This window comes from Nelumbo lutea, chromosome 7 (assembly GCF_056320005.1).
Source record: "Nelumbo lutea isolate HS-2025 chromosome 7, American lotus-T2T, whole genome shotgun sequence".
NCBI classification, from domain to species: domain Eukaryota; kingdom Viridiplantae; phylum Streptophyta; class Magnoliopsida; order Proteales; family Nelumbonaceae; genus Nelumbo; species Nelumbo lutea.
Genome location: NC_142690.1, coordinates 61,398,649 through 61,420,616, shown reverse-complemented (window position 1 = coordinate 61,420,616; position 21,968 = coordinate 61,398,649). Strand labels below are relative to the sequence as shown.

At 41.5% G+C, this 21,968-nt stretch overlaps 2 protein-coding genes and 1 long non-coding RNA gene across 4 annotated transcripts in view; 2 read left to right on the top strand and 1 right to left on the bottom strand.

The window, feature by feature from the left end:
• Positions 1–13,599, top strand: part of CEST (death domain associated protein) — a 35,313-nt gene extending 21,714 nt beyond the window's left edge. Inside the window, exons 5-6 of the mRNA XM_088953465.1 lie at positions 10,622–10,786; positions 13,357–13,599. Coding sequence (XP_088809591.1) covers positions 10,622–10,786; positions 13,357–13,446 — 255 coding nt within the window. The 3' untranslated portion in view covers positions 13,447–13,599. The remainder of the gene's footprint in view (positions 1–10,621; positions 10,787–13,356) is intronic.
• Positions 647–4,931, top strand: LOC148846663 (uncharacterized). Of its 2 annotated transcripts, none has more exons than XR_016101927.1 (2): positions 647–1,261; positions 4,615–4,931. XR_016101927.1 is itself a non-coding variant. In XM_088953464.1 (2 exons), exons 1-2 carry the CDS (start codon positions 3,339–3,341, stop codon positions 4,650–4,652), a joined length of 996 nt encoding a protein of 331 aa, XP_088809590.1. In that variant the 5' UTR covers positions 3,211–3,338; the 3' UTR covers positions 4,653–4,793. The 2 variants fall into 2 exon arrangements, 1 of the variants encoding a protein (XP_088809590.1); XM_088953464.1 differs by lacking the exon at positions 647–1,261 and adding an exon at positions 3,211–4,296 and having other exon boundaries at positions 4,615–4,793.
• Positions 13,600–15,837: 2,238 nt separating the features above from the next.
• LOC148846661 (uncharacterized) lies at positions 15,838–16,666 on the bottom strand. Its single transcript, XR_016101760.1, has 2 exons — positions 16,364–16,666; positions 15,838–16,218 (listed from the first exon to the last, which is right to left on the bottom strand). It is a non-coding gene; the product is annotated as an uncharacterized LOC148846661 (long non-coding RNA).
• Positions 16,667–21,968: the final 5,302 nt, after the last annotated feature.

The following is a 21,968-nucleotide window of genomic DNA, read 5'->3' as shown; positions in this document are numbered from 1 at the left end:
TGCTCAACCTGAGCCTTCCAAACCCCTATGAGTCCTTCCATATGAACATTTGGAACCTGGAGTCGTTTCTTGGTGTAGTGGTAAAATCTTGGGCTGAGAAGTGTGAGAACATGGGTTCAAGCCTAAGAGTGGCCACAGCCGAGTCCTATAGAATCATTAGAAGTGATTTCCAGTTCTTTCTTGATTATTTATAGTACAAGAAATTGAAATCTCCTACAAGAAATACCTGGAAAATTTTCACTCCCTAGATTTATTGACACAAGATACTCTTCAGTGGTATATCTATTTATCTATACTATTTGAGAATGAGTACGCATGAGGTCTCAGTATTTGGAATCTAACAGTGAAGTTATAGTTTTTTCCTGTGGTTTGTCGTCACCCTTACCTATATTTATCTCTACACAAAGATCTTGCCACGTGGCGAAATCGACAGTATGCAGTGTGCCTCAAGAATGCAGTGTGGCTCGTGTATCTATGCAGTCTGACTGACTACGTAATGCATACTGTCCAACTGACGTGTACACAGATAACTTGCCACATGGTGAAAATGCAGCATGACTCACGTATCCATGTGGCCCGACTGTGTGCCGTTTGTCTGGCTCGCGTCACGAGCTCGCTTTACGTCTTGTCTTCGCTGTGGCTGTGTAAGAAAAGGCTTGCGGAGGAAGCCATTCTGGAGGATGCTTGGCAGGATTCAGAGAGGGGTTTCATCTGTGGAGTGGAGGATTCTTGGGAGGTTTCAGAGAGGGGTTTCATCTATGGAGGAAGCCATTCCGGAGGATTTTTGGGAGGTTTCAGAGAGGAGTTTCGGAGGTTCGTCGGGAGGTTTCAGAAAGGGGTTTCATTTGTTGTTTTTTCAAGGACCGCCTAGGCTGGCTTTCTTATTACTGGCTATTTGAGAATGACCTTTCCCTGCTCAAGGATCGCCTAAGCTTGCGGAGAAGCCATTGATTCTGAACAACTGCTTAAGGATCCAGCTTCTGCCGTCACGGTCTACACCTCTCATTGTGTCCTTTTTCTTCTTGTTGTTCTTTTCATCCTTCTCCTCTATCGCCGTTGTGGGTCCTATTCCTATGTGGACGGTGTCGATCAGAAAAAGCATGCGATAACTGTTGCCCTGTTGCCGTGGCAACACTGTGGTTGCCGCAGTTGTGAAATTGACGAGTAGTGGCCGCTGCACCACGGTGTATGTTAGTGGAACAGTGGGAGGAGAGATGTATGGTCAACTATTAAAATTCAATCTGCTTTTCGAGGATATCTGGTTAGTATTCACTTCTACTGATCTTTTTTTTTTTTTTTCTCTCACAAACCCACAGAAATTTTAGAAACCACACCCGATACCCCATCTGTTGGGCTGAAAGGATGCGATTTCCTTGTTTTTTAACAATTGATCAGCTGCACTCTTCATTTCTGTCTTGGAGTTAAAAAAAAAAAAAACAGTCTACAGCCAAACTTGAAACTACGAAGCTTCTTTGCTCAATAATCTCCCGAGGAAAGCTGACGCATTTTCTGTTCAAACCCTTTTTAACTTCCTTTTTGTTTCATGTACAGTTTGAACAGTCCCATCTGACTGCGGGAAAATGATGTCTTAGCTTGCCAGAAGAGCTTATGTTTGTCTATGGTGCCTTTTAGAGTTAGTGATCTGAATATGTATGAAAAATTATTATTCTTCTTCTAAAAAAAGGTTTTTACAATTTCTGTTAAATTATAAACTAGCTTTGATTGACATGCTCTACGGATTAAAATGTGAAGATACGTCTATACCATGTTCCAGCTCCCTGAATATATATAACTGGTGATGAGCTGCTCTCTCTCTCATTTCCACATTTCCACTCTCTCTGCTTGGAATGATAAATTAAGCATGAATTTTAATTTACTTTTTGTTCCTGGGTTAGCCGAATAGGTATTGACCATTCAGATTAGTCTTATTCCAACTATTTAAGATTTGATACATGAACCCTGTTCCATTATTCTGTTCTATTCTAATCTACCTAGACCCTTTTTTCTTAATCAATACAATACTATTCAGATTAGTCTTCTTCCAACTATTTAAAATTTAAAAGCATGTCTGAACTTGATCTGAACTTCGTATTCTAAATGATTATTTATCTTGTAAAAAGAGGGAACGGATTAATCTCAAGAAAAGTCTGGAATTAAGAAAAAAATCAAAACAGTAAACCTGATTTTGGGTCAGGTTTCTCTCTCAAAGCTAATTTTGGGTTTTGAACTTCAAAGAAAGACATGATTACAAATTTGGTTTCAAGTTGTTGAGCAAAGGTAAACCTAAATCCAGGTCTGAAGTGTCACTTCTAAATGACTTCTATCCTTGAGTTTTAAGTTTGAAAAATAATAGTAGGTTTTATGTTTGGTTTCAGATCTGGTTTGGGATTTGTTGGTTCGACTGTCTTAATTTGTATGTTTATCTTTGTTGGGTCTTAAGTCATTAGTTATTGGGCCTTAGTTACTGGGCCTAATCTTATTTAGTGTTTATTTTGACTAGGTGTCCCATCACTAATGAGGGGCATTCTTGTCTATTTATGTAACATTATGTAATGTCCTTATATATAATAGATTAGGGCTGGCTGAGCATTATTCTGCCGCCCATTTCATTTCATTTCTTCTTCTTCTTCCTCTTCTTCTCTCATTCGACAGTCCTATTTCAGCAAACATGGTATCAGAGCACTGATCTTTCGACTGGTTACAACAGCCGCATCTTCTTCTACTTGCAGGTAACTCTCCCATCTTTCTTGTTGGTTGCTGCAAAGAAACCCTAGGGTTGGTCGTAGAACACAGCTAGACCTACATCTAGGGTTTCCCTTGGTTGTAGGGCCCAAGGGGAGTTAGACCCAGAGGCTGATGCCCTAATAGATGCAGTACAACAGACTGTACTGTGTAGAACAGATCTAGACGGAAGGACTGATCTCAGCAGTCCTAGAACTGTTCGTGGGTGAGGTTATAACCTGCGATCGCAGTGCTTAGCACACAGTAGAAGCCATCACAACAAGTTGCAGGCTGCGGCAGCAGTATTTAGAACACAACAGTAATTAGGGCACAGTGTGCAGTGTAGTACTCGGTGTTTCAGCTCTGTGTCTAGTTCTCAGGATTGAGTTTACAGTGCAGCAAGCTCCTTAAGTGTGAAACAGTTCTCTATATATTGCGGTTACAGTCTTGACATTTACAAGTAAGTGAAGATGTCTTCCATATCCGGGGAAGTGTCCTCTAGAGATGTTAGGCCTTGTGGGAGGTCTCCTAATATGGAGAATCCAAATCTGCACAACCTATAGATCACAAGTGTGTTGTTGGATGAGTACAACTTCAGGGAATGGTCTATCTCAGCCATGCTTTTCATCACATCCCGTGAACTCACTGGTTACTTGGACGGGCAGAAGAAGGAACCAGAAGTGGGGAGTGCTGAATATGCAGCTTGGCGCAAAGAGAATGCTACAGTTATGTCCTGGCTACTTGCCTCAATGACTCCAAGAGTAGCTAGGACTGTTCAACATTTCTCCACGGTTGCCAAGATATGGGAAAAGGTTTCTAAAACCTATGGGCAGAAAAAGAATAATGCCAGAGTTTACAAACTGAGTCAAGACATTGTTGCATTGAGGCAAGGGGATATGAGTGTTGCAACATATTTTGCTACACTAGAAGGACTATGGGAAGAGTTAGATCACCACCTTATTATTGATTGGGAGAGTGCCGGAGACAAAGAAAAGCATGACAAACAAATTGAAGAGGGTAGAGCATTTAAGTTTCTGGCTGGCCTAGATCCTATATATGAGAGCATAAGATCCCAAATTCTGAGAAGGGATGAAATGCCAGACTTACATCATGTTTACTACCTTGTGAGGAATGAAGAGGTGAGAAGGAAAGAGATGCAGGTTGATACTCAAACAAAACTAGCTGAACAGTTTGTGGAGCATTCGGCCCTAATCTCTACAAATCAAAGGGGAAATAGGTACTCTGACAAGAGACATCTGAAGTGCACCCACTGTGGAGGGGAAAGGCATGTGAAAGAGACCTGTTGGGTTCTCTATCCGCATCTGAAGCCAACTGCATTGAGGAAAGATAAGAAGCATCTGAAGGGTCAATCTACAAGTGTGAATTTGGCTACGGGTCAAAGTGATGATGGTTCAAAACACTCATCTACAGTTACTTCCTCTTCCATGGGACAGACTTCTAATTCCCCTCGAATCGGGTCTTTGGGTTTTACTATCGATGAGGTAGAGGTACTTAGTCGGGCCCTAGCCCGTCTAAGGACCAATTCTCTTCCATCATCCTCCTTTGCCAGATCAGGTATTGTCTCTGCCTTTAGTGCAACTAGTTTTATTGATCCTGCCTCTTGGATTATTGATTCTAGTGCAACTAACCACATGACACACATGTCTTCTCTATTTTCTTCCTATCATTTAATGTCTGGCCAAGATAAAATGAGGGTTGCTGATGGTTCTCTCTCTAATCTCTGGGAAGGGAGTGGTTGACCTAAGCAAGAACCTCTCACTAAAATCTGTCTTGCATGTTCCCAATCTTTCTTCAAATCTCTTATATGTTTCAAAGCTTACCAAAAATTTGAATTGTAGCATAACCTTTTTTCCTACTCATTGTGTCTTTCAGGACAGATTGACGAAGAGAACGATTGGGAGCGGTCATGAGTGTGGAGATCTCTACTACTTTGATGCAGACATCAGTTCGGCCTTGCAAACATCTGCTACTTGTAGTCAGTCCAATGTGGAGTCAATAGTTAGGTTACATCTATGGCATGCTAAGCTAGGTCATTTACCTTTTTCATCATTGGAAGTGTTGTTTTTAGAATTATTCAAAAGTGTTTCAAGTCAAGAGTTAGTTTGTGAAGTCTGTTAACTATCAAAGCAATGTAGAACTGTTTATTCAACTTCAAGTAATGAAATTCGACCTTCTTTTGACTTAGTCCACTCTGATGTTTGGGGCCCCTCTCCCATTATTTCTGTTGATGGCTTTCGATGCTTTATCAGTTTTATTGATCACTATTCTCGATGCACATGGATCTACTTATTAAAAGCACGAGAAGAAGTGCCGCGGGTAACCATGACATTTTGCAAAATGATTGAAATACAATTTGGTACGAAGGTCAAACGATTCAGGTCAGATAATGCTGCAGAATACCTTGAAAGGTCATTGAATCTGTTTATGGAGGATGTTGGAATGATTCATCAGTCATCTTGTGCTAGTATTTTCCAACAGAATGGGGTTGTTGAGCGCAAGAATAGGCACCTATTGGAGACTGTTCGAGCCTTACTATTTTAGCACAAAGTTCCAAAAAGCTATTGGTCTCAAGCAATCCTTATTGCATCATATCTGATAAATCGAATGCCATCCAAGGTATTGGGGATGAAAACTCCTTTCTCTGTTCTTTGGCCTCATCTTCCTGACTTTTTTCTTCCATCAAGAGTCTTTGGTTGTGTATGCTTTATACATGTCAAGGATCCGAAGAAGAGCAAATTGGATCCTAGGACTACAAAGGGAATCTTTTTGGGGTACTCCCCTACTCAGAAGGGATACAAGTGTTATGATCCAGTCACCAAGAAAAAATGTCACAAAGGATGTGGTATTCTTTGATTCTCAATCCTATTTTCACTCTTCCCAGAATCCTCTTCAGGGGGAGACTAGTGAGATGGAAGAGGATTCTTCTGTTCCCTCATTTTTTGTACCTCTCTCGACCTCAGGCCTTCCATCTCCTCCTAATCCACCTAGTTGTGGTATCCCGGGTGAATATAGTGAGGCTCCCATTGTACCAGCTACTACTAGTGATGTTGCAAATATTACTAAAGACTCCAGCAGGCTGCAAAGAGATATCAGAATCACCTACAACAGAAGGAAGAAGGGTCCTCTAACTCATGACAACGACTAATTGGACTCGGATCAACTTGTCTCAGAAAAGTCAAGGTAATCCTATCAGTTCCTCTGACTTAGATCTTCCTATTGCCCTTTGTAAGTCTACTCGTTCTTGTACTATCAGATACCCCATTGCTGATTTTGTGTCTCACTCACAGTTGTCTCCTCGTTATTGTTCTTTTGTGTCTGCTCTATCTTCTGTGCATGTTCCTACCAGGTATACTGAGGCAATATCTGACCCAAAATGGAAAGAGGCTATGGATGAAGAAATGAAAGTCTTAATGAAAGCAAGGACTTGGGAATTAGTGGATCTACCAGAAGGGAAAGGCACTGTTGGATGCAAGTGGGTGTTCACTGTGAAGCATAGGGAGGACGGGTCCATCGAGAGGTACAAGGCTAGACTGGTAGCAAAAGGGTTTACTCAAAAAGAAGGGATTGACTACAAAGAAACCTTTGCTCCGGTGGCAAAACTCAACACAATCCGAGTTCTATTATCATTAGCTGCAAATTTCTCATGGGAGCTACATCAGTTGGACGTGAAGAATGCTTTCTTGAATGGCGACCTGCATGAAGAGGTGTTCATGGATCCTCCACCAGGTTATGTTTTTGGCAAAAATGTATGTAGACTGAGAAAGGCCCTATACGGCCTTAAGCAGTCCCCTCGAGCTTGGTTTGAGAAGCTATGTGGAGTCATGAAGAAAGGGGGTTACACTCAAAGTGGAGCAGATCATACCCTATTCATAAGGAAGAGAGATGGCAAACTTATGGCACTTATTGTCCATGTGGATGATATGGTAATTACAGGGGATGATCAGGAAGAGATTAAAAGACTAAAGGAGTTTTTGGTTGCTGAATTTGAGATCAAAGATCTGGGCCAACTGAGATACTTTCTTGGGATTGAAGTTGCAAGATCCAAAGAGAGCATCTATATATGTCAGCGGAAATACATCTTTGATCTTCTTCAAGAGACAGTCATGATGGGGTGTAGGCCAGCCGATACTCCAATAGAACAGAATCATGGTCTACAGGTGTCAATAGGAGATGACTACCTTGATAAGGAAAGATACCAAAAGCTGGTGGGGAAGTTGATTTACCTGTCCCTTACTCGCCCTGATATTGCTTATGCTGTACATGTTGTCAGTCAGTTCATGCACACTCCTAAAATCCCTCACATGAAAGCTGTGGAAAGGATCCTCAGATATTTGAAGTCTTGCCCGGGGAAAGGGATTTTGTTCAGGAGAAACAGTAAAATTGAAGTTGAAGGATATACTGATGCAGATTGGATTGGCTCTGTTGGGGACAGGAAATCTACTTCTGGGTACTGTACCTTTGTTGGAGGAAATTTAGTTACATGGAGGAGTAAAAAACAGAATGTGGTTGCTAGATCTAGTGCAGAGGCCGAGTACCGAGCTATGGCTCATGGTGTTGCTGAACTCTTATGGCTGAAGATCTTGCTTGGTGAACTTGGAATAAGATTGAGTGCCCTCTCAGGTTGTACTGTGACAACAAGGCAGCCATCAACATTGCAAATAACCCAGTGCAACATGATAGAACAAAACATATTGAGATAGACCATCACTTTGTTAGAGAAATTATTGTCTCAGGAGAATTCTGCATTCCTTATACTCCCTCCGAGATGCAGATTGCAAATGTTCTGACTAAAGGGCTAGCTACAGTGAAATTCGTGGACTTACTTGGCAAGCTAAACATGATTGACATCCATGCCTAGCTTGAGGGGGAGTGTTGGTTCGACTGTCTTAATTTGTATGTTTATCTTTGTTGGGTCTTAAGTCATTAGTTATTGGGCCTTAGTTACTGGGCCTAATCTTATTTAGTGTTTATTTTGACTAGGTGTCCCATCAATAATGAGGGGCATTATTGTCTATTTATGTAACATTATGTAATGTCCTTATATATAATAGATTAGGGCTGGCTGAGCATTATTCTGCCGCCCATTTCATTTCATTTCTTCTTCTTCTTCCTCTTCTTCTCTCATTCGACAGCCCTATTTCAGCAAACAGGATTGACAGGAATTGAGACCTAAAGGGATGCATATCCATAGAAGAGATGCCTGAATTGGAAAACAAATTTATAGAGTTTCATATGTCAAGTTGAAATGTAGGTCAAAGCTATTGAATTTATTTCATTTTTCTGTAATCCTAGTTGTAAAAAGAAAGTAAGTTTTACATTTGGAGTTATCTTTCCCATTTAGTTGATAATCTAAAGGTACTTCTTGCTTGGGATTTGTAAACTTGTGGTTGGCTTGGTAGCTTGAATGCCCCTGGAGAAAGTGGAACTTAGGCTTTTTTATCCTCTATTTTTTTTTAAATCCACCTGCTATTTCAGTTTCATTGGACTTCTGTAATTTCAGACATTGGTTGAACCGAGCCATCAACTGCAGTACCTGCACCCCACTTTATTTTTGTTGCATATAATTTATATTAACAATGAGAATTGCATATATTTGACCTTTAGACTGGTAGAGGGTCGACAAGCCCTCAACCTAACCTAATTTTGTGGTGACGAATGATTTTTGGAAAACTGCATGAGCTACCACCCAAACTTAAACAAGCTTACCTCAGATAAGTTGGTTATGGTGAATGTGCTTTGAATATTACCTGAAACCCCAGTTTCTTGCTACTTATATCTGCCTTGTTAGGTTCTTTTGATTGCTGATTGCTAAACATTTCTTAATAGAAATGATGATTTCGATTATTTAAGATTTAACAGAGAATTAAATCATTGTATTTTTGTTTTTGTTTTTGTTTTTCTTTTTGTAGAATGTAGATTAGATTAAGTACTCAACTCTGACAGGGGTATGGAATCTTACAATGTTTAAAGTTGAGATTGTATTTGAATCTGGTAAAATACAATTGGACCTTATGGTTAAAATATAAAAAAGCTAGAAATTCATTTTATATACGAGATTTCATTATGAAAAGATGTACACAGTTCCACCAAGTAATGGTGAAGGAAAAAAAAGATCATATCTAATAACTAACTGAATGTTACACCTTGTACGTGATTAAGACCACATTTAATGACAAATGTTCAAATATTCAAGGGTTTTTCCTTTGTAACATGTTTAAAGCATTGAGTCCATGTGAAGAGAAGTGCATCAAATCTGTATTTAAGTAGGACTGTATGGGACAAAAATGTTAAAAATGTAATTGTCTTCTCTATTTTTTAAATTCACCTTCTATTGCAGTTGCATTCGACTTCTGTGATTTAAGACATTGGTTGAACTGAATCCTCAACTGCTGTACCTGCACCTCTCACTTTATTTTTGTTGCATATAATTTATATTAACAATGAGAATTGGATATATTTGGCCCTAGGCTGGTAGAGATTTTACAAGCCCTCAATCTAACCGAATTTTGTGGTGATGAGTCACCAAACAGCAGTAGTAGGATAGCAACAAGTGTGCTAATTTTCTTTTGCTTCAAAAAGTGTGCTAATTTTCTTTCTATAATATACTAGCAGAGGGGCCCTGCTTCGAAGGTATTTTACTCTTCTCAAAAGCTACAAACATTTTAGTCTTCTACATATGGATTTGGGGTAATGTTAGTAAACCATTTAATAAAATTTATAACAGATGCCAAATTTTTGCAAGTTGTGGATGAGGAGCAAATTTATCAAGCCTTAAATATTAAAATCTAATTAATTATGTTAGGTTTTTTGGCCTATTTACTTTCCATGCATGTTTGGGTGAGGGGGGGTGAAAGGTGGGGTGGGGGGGGGGAGGGATATTTATCAAGCCTTATTAATTGAAATTTGTTTTTCAGTAAGTTCTATGTTATATCTAATTTCATGTACTTCGGAAAAAAAAAAGAAACTCAAGCATTGAATTTTTTTCTTTGAAAGATGTATCTATAAATTCACATTTTTTATATTTTATATAAAAATGTCACACACTTTCATTAATGATACATGAATAACCTATCCATTGATAATCTTTTGGCCCATGATAAGCACGGGCCCCCTTCCCCTAGTTGTGAATCTAAAATTTAAGATAGCATTTTGGGTCATATACTTTTTGAGAGTCTACAGGTAGAGTACATGAAGATGCTTTGAACAGAAGTATTGATATTGATAATCGTATACTGCACTGGTACATCTAGGCAAATTCCTTGTTAAGGAAAGATGTTATAAATACAACACCTTGAATAAAATTCAGCATGGTAACCAAACCATGATATTGGTGTATAGATTGAATACTAGGATCTATATTCTTGTCCTGGATTCTAGGGAATTTTACTTGCATTGCACTTTCCTTTATCAGTGGAGATCCATTTTCCATATATTGGTAGCTTAGCTTAGGAAACTTCTGCTAACTAGCAACTCATCTTGGTGGGCACCTAATATTTGTTATTTGCTAATATCTTGAAGAGGGAAACTGACTGGAAGTAAACTTTTGCTTCTGAAAAGTTCCATTTTTAGATCATTTATTTACAACTACCTTTTTAGTTGTGGCAATTTCTATGGTGCTGGAAAGGTATGGGACCTGAAAAACTTTAACCAATCAGAAACCCACATGACTTTGGATGAATACCAGTTGATTGGTTATCAGTGTTTAGGTACCATTAGTATCATAGTGGGACTCATTTGTTAAAATAGTTTGTGGATTGGGAGAAAAACAACTGAATAGATTTCTGTTCTGAAGTGACTTGTTTCAGAAGTTTCTTATTTTTCCCTTGGGGATTGCTTTTATTTTTATAATTTTCTTGATGCTGTCTGTGTTTTTTCATAGGTTGAAGCACCGAAGCAAAAACCCAGCAAATCTTTATATGCAAAAGCCACTGACACGGGTGTTAATCCTCAAGAGGCTGCTAAGAGACTTAACGTTGACTGGGATACAGCTGCTGATATTGATGAAAGTGATGTCAGTGATGAAGCAGAGGTTCCAGCTGCTGTGGTTAGTTTCCACTGCTATAAATTTTTGATTATATATTTTACAGACTGGAGTTACATTGGCCCAATTTCAGAAGTCAACATTATGAAATCTGGCCTTGGTATCAACCCGTTTTTCTTGTCTGATGATTGGTAAATCAGGCTGACCTGCGTTTCACAAGTTCATTAAAAAACAAAAATATAATTAGTATATTATGTATGCATTAATACCTAGAGTTTATACGTCCTTTAGTTACTGCTATTTGCAGGTTTTTTACATTTTTAATAAAGTTTTAATGATAGTCTTATAATCAGTAAAAAACATTTAATAATTTAGTATACAATATTTTTGAAAATCTATTTCTCAAAAAATATTATTAATAATATATTTACTTTATCTTATCCTTGAAAAGTGCAAAAATATAATTTTAAATAAGGGAAAATTCCCAATTAGTAGTACCCTGTACTTTGGGCCTAGTGCCACTTTGGTCCCTAAACTTTAAAACACGACAATTCAGTACACAAACTTTCAAAATGTGCCAATCCAGTACCTGCTGCTGTTAACCAGTGGTTTAATCAGCAGTTAAGTGGCATTTGAAAAGACACAAATGTCCTTCAAGTGTCATTTAATTTTCCTTATCAACCATCCAAACATTGACAAAAAATGAACAGTCCCAAATCATTGCCTCTTCTATTCAAGAAAGTTAGTCACGTCCCAATGGGCATTCTGGTGACCCCAACTTTCTTGAATAGAAGAGGCAAGGGTTTGGGACTGTTCATTTTTTATCAACGTTTGGATGACACTTGAAGGGCATTTGTGATTTTTTAAATGCCACTTGACAATAACATCAAAGACATGGGGTTTTCTCTGTATGACAGTTTAAACTTTAATATGTATATTGCAAGGTGCCAACCAGTTGGTCGGTAAGGTCTCCTGGTTGTAGTGGAGACTTGGGATCAAATCCTGCCTGCACCTGGGTTGGGGGATGGGCTACCCCAGTTGTGTAGCCCTTCAAAAGATATCAATTTAAAAAAAATGTATATAGAAAATCTGCCAAACCCAGTATGAACTACACCTCGTTTTTCTACTTGGTGGTACATCAAATCCTGCCTGCACCTGGGTTGGGGGGGTTATGGGTTGGGGGATGGGCTACCCCAGTTGTGTAGCCCTTCAAAAGATATCAATTTAAAAAAAACAAAAATGTATATAGAAAATCTGCCAAAGCCAGTATGAACTACACCTCGTTTTTCTACTTGGTGGTACATCAAATGGTCTTACTTTCTGGCGCCTGGTAACACTACACTATCAATATGTATAAAATATTCTTGTATCTTCAAAATATCTGGCGTAGTGAGCATTTTTGCACCTCAATAGCCATTTTGTGATTGAAAACATGCCATCAAGACTGTTACATAGCCTGAGGTTTGTGAATGGTGAATTGGCCATTGAGGTGAAGAATGAATAGTCGAGTGGCTGATCAAATCCCCAAAGTTATAATTATTGACACACTCAATACTCAAAATTGACTATCCATTTAAGTTTGATAGTTTGCAGATAGGTATGGTAAGGTAATCATTATAATTTATATCCATTAAATCCACCCAACTCTAAAATATTGCACACATTGATGACCCGGAATTTTTTTTTGATAAGTAAAATAAAAATTTTATTAAAAAGAAAAAGAGTTACAACAAGAGGTGACAAGTCATCACCTGAGTACAAAGACCCAATTTCAGATTAGAGAACATTCTCCACATTACATATCTGATAATCCAGGACCTCTCCTAACCTAAAACCAAAGTCTTCTTTTTTTAGTTGACTAAAGTCTGGAAGAATTAGCAGCCAATCTATCACTGATCTACCCACAGCTGCAACCATTTTGTCCATGCTGCGAGCTTTGTCTCCGAAAGTCCTGTTCCTCTCGTTTCAAATGCTCCATCAAATTGCAAATGGGATACATCTCCATAGCATTTTCACCTTCTTACTTCCACTCAGCCTGGGCCAAGTAGAGAAAGCTTCTGCTGTTGAAGTTTGGTGAAAGCCTGAGACCCCGAACATAGCTGTAAACACTTTCCATAAGAAGTTCGAAAACTTGCATGAGATAAATGAGTATCATTCTCTTCCTGCTCCTCACACAGACAGCATCTGCTAGCCATATTAAAACCTCTGGATTTCAGATGAGCAGCTGTCAAGACACTGTCCGTGGCTATCAGCCAGGCCAGAGCCTCAACTCTTGGAGGGACTGGATTTCCCCAAATGCCCTGAATATGACTTGAGACAGAGATAGATCTGCTGAGAGCCACATAACATGACTGTGAATTTTCCATTCTTGCACTCCTTCCACCAGAGCTTGTCTCTGCTGAAATGCAGGTTTTTACACCCTCTAGCTTGTCTGAGAGCAAGATACATTCTTCAACTTCCCTGTCCAGCAGAGGCCTCCTGAACGTATATGTAGGATACACATTGATATGTTGTGATATTTTGAACCTTGATTAATCCCCAAGATGCTTTACCCTTTAAATTGTTCGATGGATGTTGTACCTGGTTTTAGGATTAATGTCATTGACCTTGTAAGTGAATCAATCCTTGTGCAGGGATATGGAGCATTATACTTGGTCACTGCCTTTCCAGTAATCATAGGCATCTCCGTGGTGTTGATTTTATTCTACAATTCTCTTCAGTAGAAATTTTGCCTTTGTATTTGGTGTTGTATTTCATCTATGATCTCAATGTTCTCTAATGCAATGGATCAAGCAGTATTTATCATGTCTCTTATTCCATATGATTTTGTATATTACAAACGTGAAATGAAATGATAGAAAAGTTCATAACTCTCAGGACAGGAGAATTGTATGCTCAGAAGTTTGTTACAAGATGGGTCCAGTACTCCAGTGTTACTGGCTTTAGGAATCAGAATCAATCATGATTTCCAATTTTGCCCCAAATAAAAAATCTATAAAAATTCCAAGTATAGATAGGGCTATTAATTAAACCGGGTTTGGTCCAATCCATTCCAACTTGTGTCTATTTATAATCCAAATCCAAACCTTGTACATACCAAACCCAAACCAATCCATTTAAATTTAAATGGATCAGATTGGATCTATAGGTGTAAAACAGGTTGGGCCGAGCTGGCATGGCACTTCTCGGGGGCAGCTGACATGGCCTATGGCTCAAGCTCGTGCTGGTTTGAGTCATGCCATGTTATGCTACGGGTCAAGCTGGTTCGTGGCCCAAGCCTTGGCCCAGGCCACGAGCTGGGCCATGCTGGTACATAGGCCACGGGCGGCATGGCTCAACCCGTGGACCTAAAACCCCAGGCCCAATACGACACTTACCATCGTGTCGTGCAATGTTGTGTTAGGCCGAGCCACGATTTACACCTCTAAACACTCCTGAATGATAAGTATGAAACCACTGAATCATGCAAAAACACCTCTATGGCGGCGGAGCAGGAAGACCCTTGCGGAACATACACAAGAAAAATAACTGCACGCTTATTGTGATAATCCTTGAAGCTGGATCGACAAGCTTCGACAGCCACCCTCTTCTTCACGTGTCTATGGGGTTCCAGACAACGATAGTTGGCCTATCGTAAGGAGTCGATGCGACTCTCCAAAACAGCTTCTTCCAAAAATTTCCACCTGCTCCTTCGTACCCTCCTGCCGTTGTCGCCATGACAGCTCAACTTGATTCAAGACACAAAAACGGAAGCAACTCTCGCCTATAATTGGGTTTGAACGAGGAAGTGACGAGAGATGAGAAAGAGGGTTGGACTTGAATTGGGGGTTTGAAGGTTTTTTTTTATCATTTTCATTTTTCGTGTTTTAATCGTATGGAATGGGACTCTGATTCTGAGGGGGTGGGCCGGGAATGGCCATTCCCTCAAATGGAGGAAAGCCATTCCGCTCAGGGGGAATCTGATTCCGATTACACTCAACCAAATGGACGGATTCCAATTCCGATTCTGGGTCTATTCCTGCAAACCAAACATACCTTAAATGATTTTTACTTGTTTTTGGAATGGGCAACAAGAAAAACAATTGACGCTATAGGACATCTTTTTAATGAAATAGAACTATCAAATCTACCATGACCCTAGTTGATCTAACATCATATGTTCATAAGAAACTGACCAGCTACCTGACTTAAGTTATGTTATACCACATCTCTCTCTCTCTCTCTCTCTCTTTCTTGATTGGGCGGGTTAAGGGTGCCATCGATCAGATACCTGATTAAGCTCACCCAAGTTGAACCCTTACTAAGTTGAGACCGTCCTATGAGATTGGTATGAGCAGCGCTCTGTGAGGAATAGACGCGGATTTGTGGAAATAACATAGGTTTTATGATTGGGGTTGGGGGTGCGCTACATGTTCTCATAATCAATGCTCTCATGCATGCATGGGCAAGTCCTTTGCTTGATCATTTGATGGCTAATGAATAGATGAATATCTTTCTTTCACATGATGTTTTGTGATCTTTTTTTACTTTCCAAAGAAAGATACATGGTGAGGTAAGGAGCTCAGCCCAATGGGAAATGGCAAGGAGTTTATATATTTGTTTGACAATACTTTCTTGGGAATCTCCAATTAAATGGAGATGAGATCTCTAAAAGCAAAAACAGTGTAAACATCTTAGGAGCAGGGCATTCAGTCATATATCAGGAATATCACCCCACCAATTTAACATACAAGCATGGGAAATGATCCCAAAACGAGTGGATTGAGACCGTGCTTTCAGGGTGTTGGCACAGTCTTTTGCTTTAAAGAGTTCCTGATTCATTAAATGTAGATCCACCAGTGATAAAAGTAAAAAAGCAGATCATCTGAATAATGTGATTTTTTTCATTTTAGCAAAAGGGCTGGTGTGTTCATATTTAATTCATTTTGAGGTTGAAACTTGAAACTTGAAAATGTGATGTGGCATAGTGCCAAGCAGCACTTTAATTTATTTTAGGTCCTGTTTGTGTTTGGCAGCAGACAATATTTACTTGCTTAAAACTTACCACCCATAGCAACGTTTCCACACTTTTTTTTTGGTGTCCTTTTCACTCTTTTCCTTTGTGTTGCTGGAAGTTTGATGCAAAACTGCAGCTTTAAATTTTTAAAATAGGAAGTCGAAGTTGGTCAGTGAGTCTGTTGGTTGGCAACAGAAGAAGCAGATTCTTAGCCCGCCCTTGTTATCTGGGTGGTGGTCCTCGTCCTAGGGCTCAGTGTCCATTCAATAACGACCTTCTTTCCAAATTCCAACCAAGGAATTGGTTGATGTCATAAGGTGGAATATTGGTTGAATGGATCCTACGTACTATTAACGACGAGGATAAGGAATAGCAGTCCCCAGAGATCAAAAGCACAAATAATCAGGAAGAGAAATCATCGTTAGTAGATCTAGTTTGCTTCTAATGTCGCTCGATCTGGGAAGGCGAGCTTCAAGGTGAACTCTGTTCCTGAGCCTGCCTGCAAGGGAGATGGCGTTTGAGTGTCCGAGTTGTGAGTCCAAGCGTAAAAACTCTGACGATCAAAATAGTACCGAACTGCATGAACTACTGGAAGTAGAAGCAGAGAGAGTAAAATAACTAATTTTTATTTTTCTAAGGCGTACCTTGTAGAGGCAAAGGCTTGCCTTTTATAGGAGGCGAGGAGTGATCAAAGCGCCTCCGAGATTCCCAAAGTAACAGACTCCGATCATCGGATTCTTAGGAATCCTCGGGAGCGCTATCGGACGGGAGGCGAGGAGTGATCAAAGCGCCTCCGAGATTCCCAAAGTAACAGACTCCGATCCTCGGGAGCGCTATCGGACGGGACGCTCGTCGTTTCCCTAAGAGACGGGGAGGCTCCTGCTGTTACATTTAGGTGCACAACATGCCTCCAAGGATCTCGGGGGCATTTAAATGATCTGGAGCGCATTTTCCAAACGGACAAAGGAGGTCGGCTTCATGAGATCGGAATGTTGATATGGTGCCTAGGCCGCATGAGTGTCCTGAGGTGAGGACTAGGTTCCGAGATGGCCAGGGTGACATGTGGCGTCGAATCATTGGTGTGCCAATTTTGCCCATCACCAATTGCCCCCGCCCCCCCCACCCCGTCCCCCCTCCCGTTGGGAACTCGGGCGATGGGAGTAAGTCGATGCAATGTATTTCCAATCGCTAGGTATTCAAAGATTGGATCTATCCAACTGAGTTCGACAATTTGCATAGCGATGACTTCTTCCACCATCATCTCTATATTTGGTCGGGGTAAGTCTTCAATGTCTACCATCATTTTTGTATTATCTACGGTATCGACCGGCTTTGAAAGTGCATCAGCCTATGCGTTCTTAGACATCAATATGTGATGGATGGAGAGTGAATTGAACTATCGAATGAGTTCACGAACCTTGGTAAGATATTTGATCATAACTGATTCTTGAGCTTCATAGTGCTCGTTAACCTGGTTGACACTAATCTCCTTAGTCAGGGATAGACCGGCTACCATGGCTTCATATTCTCTTTCATTATTGGATGCTTAGTATCCGAACCTTAGAGCAAAGTTGAGATTTACTTCATCTAGCCCAAGCATAATGAGTTCGGCTACACTGCCTCTCTGATTTGATGACCCGTCTACGTGGAGTATCTAGGGCTTGACTTCGGGCCTGATGGGTGGTGTCATGCCAGTAGATGGTTCTTGATTCAATGGAAGGTCGTCGGTCATTAGTGTGTTGAACTTACACTCTAAGATGAAGTCCGCTAAGACTTGGACTTTAAATGTGGGACATAGTTCAAAGCGTATGTCATACTCACTTAGTTCTGTCGCTCATTTCGTTAGTTGTCTTGACACCTCAGGCTTCTATAGGACTTGACGGAGAGGTTGGTTGGTGGGCACAATGACGGTGTGAGCTTGGAAGTATGGTCACAGTTTCCAACCGAAATGATAAGCGCAAAAGTGAACCTCTCGATGTTAAGGTATCAGGTCTTGATTGTATGTAGGACCCTTCCCACATAATAGACAGATCGTTGTACCTTGTTGACTGTTCGAACTAGTACTGAGCTAAAGACTTTACCACCAATGGATAAATATAGAATAAGTTCATCAATTGGCTTCGGCCTTGTTAACAACAATGGCAAGCTTAGGTAATGTTTAGGTTCCTCAAAAGCGGATTGACACTCTCATTCCCTTAAACAGGAGAATGCCATTATTCCACAAGGAGTGAAAATGGGATTCCAATTCCACATGATAATGAGTGATCTGGAAGCTCCTAGCTGGAGGGTTGTCTAGACGTGCTTCGCGTAGCGAGCTGGATCAATCTACAAAACAGAGATCAGAGAGACCGGGGTAGAAGACCCGAGGAGGTCACTCTGATGCTTAAGTCAGTAATGTGTTGCTATTGCGAACTAAAATTTTGGATGCTAAAGAGCTTAAATATAAACAATCGCACATACTCGAGCCCTGGTAGGGTTGCTGCCCTTATATAGCTGAGTTGTCATGAGTCTTACGAAACAGTCCCAAGATCTTCGGCCTGAGTAGATGAGATCCATTTCCACTTTAGTCGGGGAGTACCATATCAATTAATGAAATCTATCATCTCCACCCGATCTGGGCAGGTAGAGGATAAGGCATGTCGTTATGCTGCGTGATCCCGTGAGGTTTGGAGTTCGTTGGGCAGCTTCTAGAGTCGATGATGTGTCACTCCAGGTCTAGAGTCCCGAACTGGATTAGGTGCCAAGATGCCTTTACACCGAGGCGGTTTTGTGCCGAGGTACCCGAGCTCTAACTACTATTGACTAGGTTCTTTTTGCTGAGTTGTCATCCTTCGAGCAGATCACGTCCACATGACCTCTACTTACTAGGTCGTGCCAAATCACCCTCCATCAATTGCCCCCCTCTCCTCGTGCCAGGGTCCTGACCCGACACGGGGAGTTCAAGACGAGTCCATGTAGATTTGGTACGAAATCTAGGTGATATGGAGGGCAGACCATTGGTCGGTCCTCTTCAACCATCTGGCTCAACTAGGAAATGACCCAGGTCCCGTATAAGGTACGCATAGACGTCAAGCCAATTATAGTCTCTACGGATGTCAAAACGTGTGCCAAACTGATTTTGACCTCGAGAAGCGTGCAACTGGTTTTCCTACGAGTCCTTGGATCGTATAGATCTCAACCGTTGATTCCTAGATATATTGGTTATAAATAGAGGCCAAAGGGCCCATTTTCTTCGCTTCAAAATCGTGAATCCAAAGTCTTTGAGCTCGTGTTCAAGTTTTTCAGCTTGGTGTCAGCTTATTCTTGGGTTCGAGGTCATCTTGCTCTTTTCGGTCTTCATTTGGTGAGTTCGTTTCTCTTTGCTTTCAATTCCATTTGTCTTTTCCGTTAGTATGTCTAGCCTTAGCTTAGATAGTCTTCTAGGTGAGAGTGGCGAGTCCGCTGGGGCCAAGGTGGGAATCTCGACGCAGACCATGGAGCCTCATCTTGCTAAGGTAGGCACTTTGGCATAGGATGTGGACTCCAATCCATCCGAGGCGGACTCACCTCGGCGAGACCGAGAGGCTTCTGGCAAGTCGGCCTCCACCTCACAGCGAGGTCACCTGTCGGATGGCTTCGGTCCATCCACGATAACGGCGGACAAGCTCCTCTCCCTAGTAGCTCGATACAGGCTTCCCAATGATCTTGTTTATAGCATTCCCTTAGGAAACTTTCCTTGGGATCACGGTCATGACAAGATTGTGGTCTTTGAGGAGCAGCTCGTAGCCGAGCTACGTCTTCCACTCCATCCTTTCATAACCGAAATCATCAAGTTCATTGACATTGCCCTAAACCAGCTACATTTGAACTCCATCCATAACATCGTAGGTACCATTGCCCTTTTCTACGATTACAACTGACCTCTAGACCTCGACATCTTCTCTTCGATCCTTTCCATAAAAAAGAGTTTGTCTTGTGTTCTACCCAAGCACAGGCGAAGTTACTATGTGTCTTCGTGCCCTGGGTACAAGTTGTTGCACGAGCTCCTTAATAAGGTCCTGGCCTGGAAGAGACTCTATTTCATGGTTCGTAACACCGAGGGGTGGCCTTTCCCGACTCATTGGAGGGCAGGCATCCAGGACCCCAGTGTTAGACTGGACCCGAAGACAAGGGAAGAGGTTCGATCCTAGGCGAAGCTCGGCCTGAAGTTCGTAAACTTCGTGATCAAGGAGAAGCTTGTGCAAGCCAGTCTGAGCCCTCCTGGTAGGTCGCTAACTATTGTACATTTTTCCTATTTGTTTTACTTCGGTGTCATATCTAACTTGACTCGTCACTTTTTGCAGCTGTCATGGACGACATTCCCACCGATGAACTCTTCGGGAGCATGCAAAAGGGGAAGAAGAAGAAGAGGACCTCCAAGAAGGCTTGCCTTCACATCGAGACCACCACCTTTGACGTCGCTACCGCTGCTCCCAAACACCCACCTGTTGCCAAATAGCCTCCCATGATTGACTGGTCGAGGAAGACCTATACAAGGCCACCCCACCCCTCGTGCCCGAGGAGACCACCTCTTTAGAGCTTCGGCCCATACCAACGGTCACCACCTCTTCGGGCAGTGATACTTCAGTCCAAAGCATTCTGACTCTGAAGTTTGGCCTTCTCAAGAGCAAGGACACAGTGTTTGCTGAGGAGGTTGCTCGTTGGGCTGACCTGTCGGTTGTGCAGCTCGGGGCCCAAGTGGCCACGCACTACATGGTGGTACATATTTTGCCTTCAGATTGCTTCATACATAGATTTTTCTTCATACTTATGCTTGTTGTCTTCTTTTGGCAGGTGAACTCTTCTATCCATGCCTTAGCTTACCAGTTCGAGGTGAACTTGAAGCGAGCTCTTGAAGCCGAGGAGTCCTCTCGAAATGCCCACTCTGAGCTCAACTTAGCTCATTGTGAGATCAATCAGCTGAAAAAAATGCACGAGCTAAGAAGGAGCTATTGACTCTACTAATGATGGAAATGGAGGAGCTTGAAGCGGAGAAGAAGCAATTTGAGGAATGCGAGGTGGTCCTGAAGAGAGAGAACGAGAACCTCGAGGCGCTTGTGAAGGAGCGGACTGAAATTCTGCTTCAGGCTATAAAAGATGCCAAGGCCAAGGCTGTAAAGGAGTATAAGTCTTCGGTGGAGTACCATGAGAAGATGGTTGAGGTTGGGACAGCGGGCTACCGTAAGGGATTTAAGCTCAGTAGGTGGTTGACCCGACGTGAATTTCCCCACCTCGACCTTAGCGCCATCACGACACTTAAAGTCACTAAGGAGATGGCCGTCGAAGCCGCAAAAGACCCTGATTCTGAGGAGGAGAGCGACAATGACCTTCTCGATGATAATACAATGGGAGAGGGAGAGAGAGCTGATGTCGCCGAGGAGTGCATGGAGACAGATCTGCCCACCGATGCTTCTGCTGAGGATGAGGTGCCCTGAACTTACTAATGTCTCTTCTCTTAGACCCCCCTTTGTAAATACTCGATGAGTTGAGCCTCCGAGCTCGGCTAAATAGTTGTAATCTTTCTCTCTTCTCTTTTATTTTACTATGTACCCAAAGCATCTTATTAATGAAATACAAGTATTTTTGTAAAAACTCCTTGTGCACAAAATTTTTCTAAGTGTAGATTTATCCCGAACTCGCGAGCTAAACCATATAGGAGCAAAATTTTTCTAAGCATTGATCACTCCCGAACTCGAGGTTACTCCCGAATTCAAATAGGCATCAATCGTTATTGAATGCCAGGGTGGGGGCAGACATTGTAGGGTATATATGCCCGATCTATTTGTACCTTAGCCCTTATGTGGTGCTGATGTCTTTTATTAGTTTGGCACCTTAGCCCTTAGGTTTCTAGGAGTGACTTAAGGTCTACTCTCCTTATCCTTGGTCTTGTCCATGCCGAAGAGGTGGCTGGGTCTCATGTGGTGCCGAGGTCTTTTGTTAGCTCAGCATTATAGACCTTATGCTTCTGGGAGTGACTTAAGGTCCTCTCTCTAGTTTGTTGTCCATAGGATCAGCTTGGTGATATAAGGGCTTAGTCAGTTTTTGCTTGCGTAGGTAGTATCTCCTTAACTTGTCGTTGTTCCAAGCTCGAGGTACCTATTTTCCTTCCATGGTCTCGAGCTCATAAGTTTCTTCTCCGAACACCCGTCTCACCCGGTAAGGACCTTCCCAATTTGAACCAAGCTTTCCCACACCGGGCTCGAGTACCATTACCTTGTGAAGGACAAGGTC

What these genes read in the sequence shown, in the direction of transcription:
- LOC148846663 (XM_088953464.1), top strand. Translation starts at nt 3,339, where the DNA reads ATGCTTTTCATCACATCCCGTGAACTCACTGGTTACTTGGACGGGCAG. An exon ending in ATCCTCCTTTGCCAGATCAG is followed by an intron (nt 4,297 to 4,614) that starts GTATTGTCTCTG and finishes TGTGTCTTTCAG; the next exon opens with GACAGATTGACGAAGAGAAC.